Source organism: Theropithecus gelada, chromosome 1 (genome assembly GCF_003255815.1).
Source record: "Theropithecus gelada isolate Dixy chromosome 1, Tgel_1.0, whole genome shotgun sequence".
Lineage (NCBI taxonomy): Eukaryota > Metazoa > Chordata > Mammalia > Primates > Cercopithecidae > Theropithecus > Theropithecus gelada.
In genome coordinates, this window is record NC_037668.1 from 40,402,782 (window position 1) to 40,412,987 (window position 10,206).

The 10,206-nt window shown below is 50.5% G+C and overlaps 1 protein-coding gene across 1 annotated transcript in view; it reads left to right on the plus strand.

Moving 5' to 3' along the window:
- DRAXIN (dorsal inhibitory axon guidance protein) overlaps positions 1 to 7,019 on the plus strand; it is a 29,792-nt gene extending 22,773 nt beyond the window's left edge. Inside the window, exons 6-7 of the mRNA XM_025401751.1 lie at positions 1,040 to 1,129; positions 5,650 to 7,019. Of these exons, the coding sequence (XP_025257536.1) occupies positions 1,040 to 1,129; positions 5,650 to 5,762 (203 nt within the window). The 3' untranslated portion in view covers positions 5,763 to 7,019. The remainder of the gene's footprint in view (positions 1 to 1,039; positions 1,130 to 5,649) is intronic.
- Positions 7,020 to 10,206: the final 3,187 nt, after the last annotated feature.

Consider the following 10,206-nt stretch of genomic DNA (forward strand, 5'->3'; position numbering starts at 1 on the left):
TGTGGTTCCAGCTATTCGGAGGCTAAGGCAGCCTCGGGGGTCAAGGCTGCAGTGAGATGTGATCGCACCACTGTACTCCAGCTTGAGTGACAGAGCATGACCTTGTCTCAACAAAAGAAAACAAAAAGTGCAACAGATTTTTTTGGGGGTGGGCTAAGGTTGGGAAACACTTGTGAATGATGAGAGGGGGAGGAAGCTGGATTGGATGGGGGAAGCTTCAGACATTATGCTGTCATCCCAGCACTTTGGGAGGCGTTCCGGTGCAGAGGTGGCCTGTTAAACAAGGCACATGCTGAGGAGAAATGGCTGGGCCCCAGAACCCCTGTGCCAGTCATTGGCAGGGGCTGCTGGGAACAGCCTGCCATGGGCGGAGGTGGCCCTGAAGTTGTACCAGCTGGAGGCCGCCAGCAAGCGCTTTCCCCAGGAGAGATCCCAGCGGCACACCTCCATGGCACCACAATTGTTAGACCGATGACCAGAATATTCCACAGAACAGCAACCAAACCAGCAATTAGCATCGTATAAGGCAGACCACCAGCTCCCTGACAGGCTGCTTCATTCCCAAACCATTGTTTTCACCCTGGGCGCAAAGAAAAGGCCCGCGTTTGGGCCGACTGGACCGTCGCTCTGGGAACTGGCTCCGTGGCAGGTGCCCAGGGCTTCAGTTTCCCCATCTGTCAAAAGAGGACGTTGGTGTTGGGGATCCTGAGGTCCCTCCCAGCTCTGAGCTGACTCCACACCTGGCAGCCCCCAGCTGTTCTGGTCTCTCTGGGAGGAGACCTCATACCACCTTCGCTCTTCCGTGATCAGTCAGTTGCCTATCTGAGGCAGCTGGGGTCTCTGCCGCCGACTCTTGGGGGCCTCGGCCATGACATCCGTCTGCGGTTCCACCCAGGAGCCTTGCACACCAGATGGCCCACCCCGCCAGGGCACGGCCTGCCACAGAGATGATGGATCTCTTGTCCAGTAGGACGGAGTGCAGGGCTGCGGGGAGGGGCGGCTCGGGGCGGCTGACTGAACGTGCTCTCTGTGTTGGCAGGGACTTGCTGTGACCTGCGGGAGCATCTCTGCACACCCCACAACCGAGGCCTCAACAACAAATGCTTTGATGACTGCATGTGTGTGGAAGGTGGGTCCAGACTCCTTTGCGGGGGGCTTCCCATGCTCTGAGAACCACAAAGCCTCCTTTTCTCGAAGCTGGTTCTGCACTGAGTGGGGGACAAGCTTTCCCGGCAGAGGGTGGATCAGGGGCCTGCGGCGGGGGAGTAGGTGGGAGAATCCCTCGGGAGCCGAAGACGTGCGCAAGAACAGCTTTATCAGTGCCTTCCCAATCTGTGAACTCATTTAGTCCCGATTCTTGGCATCATTTCTCAGATTTGCTTTTCTCAACTTTTGAAATACAAGCTGGCGCAATCTCCTACTATCTGGAGGAGGGAGAAGGGAGGAGACAGGAGCACATCTCTTTAAATTAGATCCAGCCTCAGAAGGCTGCCGCTTTCACACCAGAATTCTATCCCAGGGGAGGCACTGAAGTGTGATAATGGGGTGGGGGTGGGTTTCCCAGCATGTCCCAGGGAAGGATGCACTTGGCCAGCTGCCTCTTTAACTCCTCCGTGCCCCCATCTCGCCTAGGTGTGCTGGGCTCTGTGCTGAGCTCTTTTCTACTGAAATCCCCATGACCACCCATAGAAAGGGGCTATGATGATCCCCACTACACAAATAAGCAAACTGGGGCACCGAAAGCTTAATGATGCCCAAACTTACACAGCCAAGAAAGTGGGGGAAGTAGTTTCAGGGTTTTTTTGTTTTGTTTTGTTTTTGAGATAGGGTTTTACTCTGTCACCCAGGCTGGAGCACAGCGGTGCAATTTTGGCTCACTACAACCTCTGCCTTCCAGGCTTAGGTGATCCTCCCATCTCAGCCCCGCAGGTAGCTCTGACCACAGGCCCATGCCACCAGCCCAGATAATTTTTGTATTTCTGATAGAGGCTGGGTTTCGCCATGTTCCCCAGGCTGGTCTCAAACTCCTGACCTCAAGTGATCCACCTGCCTTGGCCTCCCAAAGTTCTGGGATTACAGTCATGAATCACCACACCCAGCCAGTTTCAATTTTTGTTTGTTTGTTTGTTTTTTGTTTTTTGAGACGGAGTCTTGTTCTGTCACCCAGGCTGGAGTGCAGTGGCGCGATCTCGGCTCACTGCAAGCTCCACCTCCTGGGTTCACGGGCCATTCTCCTGCCTCAGCCTCCCGAGTAGCTGGAACTACAGGCGCCCGCCACCACACCCGGCTATTTTTTTTTTTTTTTTTTTTGTATTTTTAGTAGAGATGAAGTTTCACTGTGTTAGCCAGGATGGTCTTGATCTCCTGACCTCGTGATCTGCCCGCCTTGGCCTCCCAAAGTGCTGGGATTACAGGCTTGAGCCACCGCGCCCGGCCCAGTTTCAATTTTTTATTCTGCAAAGTTTCAGATACATACTACAGTAGTCAGAATAGTCTAATGAACGCCCATTTCTCTTCACTCTGCTTCAGTACATACCAACTTGTGGCCAATCTGTGTCTGTCATTTCTCACACACTTTCCTTATTCCGACATGATTTCTAAGCAACTCCTGGGAGCTTACAGGTATTTCATCTGTGAATATTTTAGTGTGTACCTCTGAAAGACAAGTACTCTTTTAAAAACAAAATGCCAAAAATGAATGATGATTAATCTGTTCCATCCAATATCCAATCAGCATTCACATCTCCTGGATGGGGAAATTGGGGCTCAGCCCCTCTGTAGACCTGAGATACGTGTCCTGTTTTGCTCACATTAGCCTCAGAGATTATCTACCATGGTCATGCCACTGCACTCCAGCCTGGATAACGGAGCAAAACCCTGTCTTAAAAATGATAATAATAAATCTTTTTCTTCCCAATTTTTAAAATTGTAGACTTTTAAATTTAATTTAATTATTTTTTTGAGACAGGGTTTCGCTCTGTCACCCAGGCTGGAGTGCAGTGGCGCAATCCCAGCTCACTGTAGCTTTAACTCCCGAGCTCAAGGGATCCTCCCGCCTCGGCAATAAAGCTATGTAGTTCTGATTATTCACTCATCTAATCAGTTAAATATTTATGGAGCACCTACTGTGTATCAGACATTGTTCTGGACACTGGGGGGTTCAGTAGTGAAAAGAACCAGCAAGTTCTGTGCCCGTGAATTACATTCTAGTGATATGAGCAGACAACAATGAAATACACACAAAGGATGTCTTTAGAAAATAATAAGGGCTATGGCCAAACATGGTGGCTCATGCCTGTAATCCTAGCACTTTGGGAGGCCGAGGCAAGAGGATCACTTGAGGTCAAGAGTTGAAGACCAGCCTGGCCAACATGGTGAAACCCTGTCTCTACTAAAAATACAAAAATTAGACAGGCATGCTGGCACTTGCCTGTAATTCCAGCTACTCAGGAGGCTGAGGCATGAGAATCGCTTGAACCCAGGAGGTGGAGATTGCAGTGAGCAGAGATTGTGCCATTGCATTCCAGCCTGGGTGACTGAGTGAGACTCTGTCTCAAAAAGAAAAAAGAAAAAAAAGTAAGTAATAAGGGCTATAAAGGTAATAATATGATAAAGAGTCCTGCAGTTGTTTTAGAAAGGGTAGACAGAAGTGGGCATTGGAGGCCAGGCGGGGTGGTTCATGCCTGTAATCCCAGCATTTTGGGAGGTCAAGGCAGGCGGATCCTTGAGCCCAGGAGTTGGAGACCAGCCTTGGCAAGGTAGAGAGACACTTTCTCTACCAAAAATACAAAAAAAGAAAAAATTAGCCAGGTGTGGTGGCACACACCCATAGTACCAACTTCTTGGGAGGCTGAAGCAGGGAGGATCACTTGAGCCCAGGAGGCAGAGGTTGCAGTGAGCCTAAATCTTACCACTGCACTCCAGTCCAGGCGACAGAGCAAGACCCTGTCTCAAAAAAAAAAAAAAAAAAAAGAAAAGAAAAGAAAAAGAAAAAAGAAAGAAAGAAAAGAAAAAGAAAGAAGCCGGGCGCGGTGGCTCAAGCCTGTAATCCCAGCACTTTGGGAGGCCGAGACGGGCGGATCACGAAGTCAGGAGATCGAGACCATCCTGGCTAACACGGTGAAACCCCGTCTCTACTAAAAAATACAAAAAACTAGCCAGGAGAGGTGGCGGGCGCCTGTAGTCCCAGCTACTCGGGAGGCTGAGGCAGGAGAATGGCGTGAACCCGGGAGGCGGAGCTTGCAGTGAGCTGAGATCTGGCCACCGCACTCCAGCCTGGGTGACAGAGCAAGACTCCGGCTCAAAAAAAAAAAAAAAAAAAAAAAAAAGGATCCTCCCACGTTAGCCCCTCCTGTAGTTGGGACTACAGGTGTATGCCACAATGCCTGGCTAATTTTTACATTTTTTGTAGAGATAGGGTCTCCCTATGTCGCTTAGGCTGGTCTAGAACTACTGGGCTCAAGCGGTCCTCCCACCTCAGCCTCTCAAAGTGCTGGGATTACGGGTGTGAGCCACTGTACCCTGCGGACTTTATTTTTAGAGCAGTTTTCTAAAAAAATTGCACAGAATGTGGTTCTCATATACCTTCTTTGTCCCTGCATCCAGTTTCTCTTATTAATAACATCTTGCAATCATGTGGTACATTTGTTTGTTTGTTTGTTTGTTTGTTTGTTGAGATAGAGTCTCATTCTGTCGCCCTGGCTGGAGTGCAGTGGCATGATCTTGGCTCACTGCGACCTCCGCCTCCCAGGTCCAAGTGATTCTCCTGCCTCAGCCTCCCAAGTAGCTGGGATTACAGGCACCCACCACCACGCCCGGGTAGTTTTTGTATTTTTTTTAGTAGAGACGTGGTTTCACCGTGTTGGCCAGGCTGGTCTCAAACTCCTGACTTCAAGTGATCCGCCTGCCTCGGCCTTCCAAAGGACTGGGATTGTAGGCGTGAGCCACGGTGCCCGGGCTCTCACGGTACATTTGTTGCTTGACAAACCAATAATGATGTATTATTATTGCGAACTGAAGTCATAGTGTAAGTTATAGTTCACTGTGCAGTTCGTTCTATGGGTTTGGACAAATGCATGCCATGTCTCACCATTACGTGTTACACAGAATATTTTTACCGCTCTGAATCTTCTCTGTGCTCCTTCCGTGTTCATTCTCCCCCTCCCCCGGATTTGTGTCTTTTTTTTTTTTTTTTTTTTTTTTTTTGAGAAGGAGTCTTGCTCTGTTACCCAGGCTGGAGTGCAGTGGCGCAATCTCGGCTCACTGCAAGCTCCGCCTCCCAGGTTCACACCATTCTCCTGCCTCAGCCTGCCGAATAGCTGGGACTACAGTCGCCCGCCACCACGCCCAGCTAATTTTTGTGTATTTTTAGTAGAGACGGGGTTTCACCATGTTAGCCAGGATGATCTCGGTCTCCTGACCTCGTGATCCACCCGCCTCGGCCTCCAAAGTGCTGGGATTACAGGCGTGAGCCACCGCGCCCGGCCCGGATTCGTGTCTTTCAAGCTCACTGGGGCTGCCGGGAGGAGGCTGGGTTGCGGGGCAGAATAAAGAAGGCGGGAGAGAGCTGGCCGGCCCGAGCATGCAGGGGAAAGAAGGGGAGGGCACCGGCCCTTGGCGCCTCTGACCCCCTTGCCTCCCCTCGCCCAGGGCTGCGCTGCTATGCCAAATTCCACCGGAACCGCAGGGTTACACGGAGGAAAGGGCGCTGCGTGGAGCCCGAGACGGCCAACGGCGACCAGGGATCCTTCATCAACGTCTAGCGGCCCCGCGGGACTGGGGACTGAGCCCGGGAGGTTTGCACAAGCCGGGCGATTTGTTTATAACTAGCAGTGGGAGATCAAGTGGGGGAACAGATGACTGAGGCTGCAGGCTCAGGCCCAGTACACTCGACCCCAGGAGGGGAGCCGCTCGACGAATGAGCTGGGTGGGTGCCCAGGAGCCGGTCCGCAGCACCTGCACACCCACAGTCCGGTCCCACGCAACCTCCATCCCGCGTGTCTTGCTCTCCGCGATGGCAATGCCGAGAGTGCCCTCTGCTGTTCAACTCCAGCACTGCAACAGCTTCAAGTTCAAAACCAAGTGGCGTTTTTGAGAGTGGAAAAGAAATTTAAACTTCCCGAAAGAAAGTCCACTGGCAGGAGATGAATATGGATACCAGGCACTGTGCTAAGTGCTGAAATACATTATCTCACTGAATTATCACAACGACCTTCTCAAGTAGGCATTATCACCATGCGACAGGTTGAGGACCCTGAGGCACACTGGAGTTATTTAACCTGACTTGCCCAGGGTCAATGCTCCTCAAACCTGAACATGCTAAGAGTCACCTGGAGGTCCAGTTAAAAATGTATATCTGGCTGGGCGCGGCGGCTCACGCTTGTAATCCCAGCACTTTGGGAGGCCAAGGCAGGTGGATCACTTGAGGTCGGGAGTTCGAGACCAGCCAGGCCAACATGGGGAAACTCTGTCTCTATTAAAAATACAAAAGTTAGGCCAGGCGTGGTGGCACAGGCCTATAATCCCAGCTACTCGGAGGCTGAGGCACCAGAATCACTTGAACTTGGGAGGCAGAGGTTGCAGTGAGCAGAGATCATGCCACTGCACTCCAGCCTGGGGGACAAGAGTGAAACTCCATCTCAAAAAAAAAAAAGCACATCCGGCTCACTGGGCTCTGTGCTCTAACAAGCTCCCACGGAATGCGATGCTGCTGGCCTAGGGACCCCACTGAGAGGTCCTGGGAAGTACATGGCAGAGCAAGGACCTGAACCTGGGCCAAGGCTGTCCAGCTCCAAGGCCCACGTTCTTGCGACCCCACAACCAAGAATTTCTTCCAGATACTCCAAGGCTTTTGGCAAGAGAGGCTCACACCCTGGTAGTCCCTTTCTCTGCGGCTGAAATAGTTTGACTGTTCTCTGCCTTCCCTGGACAAAGATGTATCATGTTTAAAAACAAAACAAAATACAACTTAAGCACATACTTGCTTGCAGGAATGAGTTGGGCAGGTTGATCCCTGTGGTCTGGTAGCTGATATCCTGGGATACGAAGTGTTTGGGGAAAAGAATCACGTTGGCCTTTATGTCCCTATGGTCCTGCTCATCCAGTCCTGGATAGGCACTTTACAGCTTTCTGGAGAGCTTCCACCCCAGGGGTTCTGATGCGAGCACGGACTCAAAAAAAACCCCACACATATTGCCCACATTTGCCCACTTTGCATACTGTTTAGTGATTTCCAGGACCACAAAACCATCCCTGGACCCCACCCCACATTTTTGCAGCAGAGCCCGCTGGGAAGTTGAGGCTCCTCTGAAATTGAGGTGCTATCTGAAGCTAACTGCCCCCAACAGGCCAGACTCTCAATGCCCACCCAGAACATCTGTCCCAGTAGATCTGGCTTCAGGGGTCACTTCAGAAAAACCATTAAAATCCCCCCACTTGGCATCTCACTGCTGGCCAACCCTCTGTTCCAGGGCGAACCAGGTTGCAAATGACAAAAGACTTTCCTGGCCAAATTCCTCACTGGCCTGGATCACGCCCATAAGATGCCAGAGATGTTTACTGCGCTGGGAAAATCAGTGGGGGTCAGGGGTCAGGCACCAAGGCAAGCAGGCAGATCTAGAAGAAACTAAATATGCTTGTTCTCTCCCTATCCAAGTTTGGTGGGCATGGAAACCTTGTGGGGAGGGAGCAGAGAGGGCAGGGGAACTGGGAGATCAAAGCAGGCTAGCTGAAAGGCAGATATGGCTGGGCACAATGGCTCATGCCTGTAATCCCAGCACTTTGGGAGGCTGAAGTGGGTGGACCAGTTGAGGTCAGGAGTTCAAGATCAGCCTGGCCAACATGGCACAACCCTGTCTCTACCAAATATACAAAAATTAAGACCGGGCACGAGGGCTCATGCCTGAAATCCCAGCACTCTGGGAGGCCCAGGTAGGCAGATCACTTGAGGTCAGGAGTTCAAGACCAGCCTGACCAACATGGTGAAACTCCATCTCTACTAAAAATACAAAAATTAGCCAGGCATGGTGGCAGGTGCCTGTAATCCCAGCTACTCAGGAGGCTGAGGCAGGAGAATCACTTGAACCCAGGAGGTGGAGGTTGCGGTGAGCCAAGATCACACCATTGCACTCCAGTCTGGGCGACAGAGTGAGACTCCAAAAATACAAAACACTTAAAAAATTAAAAGGACAGATCTGCCAGCAGCTTCGTACTTGAGACCAGACAACCCACATGCTGTGTGTGCCTCACATTAAGTGGTGACTGGGGACCGTGCTGGCTCTGTGGGGCTAGAACCCTAAGGAGTACCGCAGGAAGAAAGCCCAGCATGACTATGGCTAGGGGACAGCTGTTAGACGGTCCTAGGACATCAGCCATGGAGAACACAGAGGGTCAGGACAAAGCTAAAAGGCTCACAGAACTGTCACTGGTTGCCAGGGCAGTTCCATGGTTGGAAATTCCAGGCCCATCTCTTTGCCCTAGCTATCTCTATTTGACATTTCCAAAGAGGCATGGGTGGATGGAACCTCTTAACTCCAGAGCTGGGAATCCCAAAGCCCTGTCAAGTGTCTAACCAACCTCTCTGCCAGGAAGTTCTTCCTTAGGTCTATCTTACATTTATTTTGCTCATACAGAAGCCAATTTCCTCTAATCCAGGATTTAGAAAACCTTTACTGTGAAGGACCAAATAAATATTTTAGGCTTTGCAAGCCATCCAATCTCCACCAGCTACTTAGCTCTGCCATAACTTGAAGCAGCCACAGACAGTGTGTGAATGAATCCATGGCTATGCTCCAGAAAAACTATTTATGGACACACATGTGAATTCCATATAATTTTCACATGTCACAAAATATTATTCTCTTTCTTTTTTTTTTTGGAAATGGAGTTTTGCTCTGCTGCCCAGGCTAGAATACAGTGGCTTAATCTCAGCTCACTGCAACCTCTGCATCCCAGGTTCAAACAATTCGCCTGCCTCAGCCTCCCAAATAGCTGTGATTACAGGCATGTGCCACCACACCTGGTTAATTTTTGTATTTTTAGTAGAGATGGGATTTTACCATATTGGCCAGGCTGGTCTCGAACTCCTGACCTCAGGTGATCCGCCCGCCTCAGCCTCCCAAAATGCTGGGATTACAGGTGTGAGCCACCACAGATGGCCACAAAATATTATTAGTTTAATTTTCTAAAACCATTTAAAAGTGCAAAAACTGCTCTTAGCAGGCCAACTACACAAAAACAGGCAGTGGGACAGATTTGGCCTGAGGACCACAGTTTGCCAACCCCTGCTCAAGCCTGCTCGCTCTCAACCTTGGCTGCACGTTGCAACAATCTGGGAACATTAAAAGGCCTGGGACCCACCCACAAGGCTTCCGCTTTGTTTGGTCTGGGCTTCATAGCTTTTTCCCCAGGTAACTCCAGGTGCAGCTGGGGCTGAGAGCCTCCGCTCTCCCCTTCCATCTGTAGCAGTGCAGCTGGTGATAAATCCACCTATTCCACCTCTCACCGCCTTGGCAACCTTAGGAAAGTTTCTTAAGGTCTCTGTGCCTTGATTTTTTCATCTGTAAAATGGGGATAACTCTCCGTTCATAGGGTTGTTGTGAGTACTGAATGCATACTTCGTTTTGATTTTTTTTTCTTTTGCGACAGAGTTTCACTCCTGTTGCCCAGGCTGGAGTGCAGTGGCGCAATCTTGGCTCACTGCGACCTCTGCCTCCCAGGTACAAGTGATTCTCCTGCCTCAACCTCTCAAGTACCTGGGATTACAGGCAAGCACCACCATGCCCGGTTAATTTTTGTATTTTTAGGAGAGATGGGGTTTCACCATGTTGGCCAGGCGGGTCTCAAACTCCTGACCTCAGGTGATCCACCTGTCTCAGCCTCCCAAAGCGCTGGGATTACTAGGCGTGAGCCAGCGTGCCTGGCCTGTGAATGCAGAATTCTTATAAGGTGTTTAGAACAGTGCCTACCACCTAATAAACCTCCAGTGTTAGCTAATTTGTTATTCTAGGAGAATTTTAGGAGATGTTTGGTTCTTTGACAATGACCCATCACATACTCTGACCCATCACATACTCTGAGATCATTTCTATTCAAGCTCTATTCTATTCAAGTCACTATTCAAGCTCCTTCCCCAAAGTGTGTTCCATAGAACACTGGGACCATGCGATGCTCCATTAGAAAGGGGCAAGGTACGGCTTCTGTGGTCAA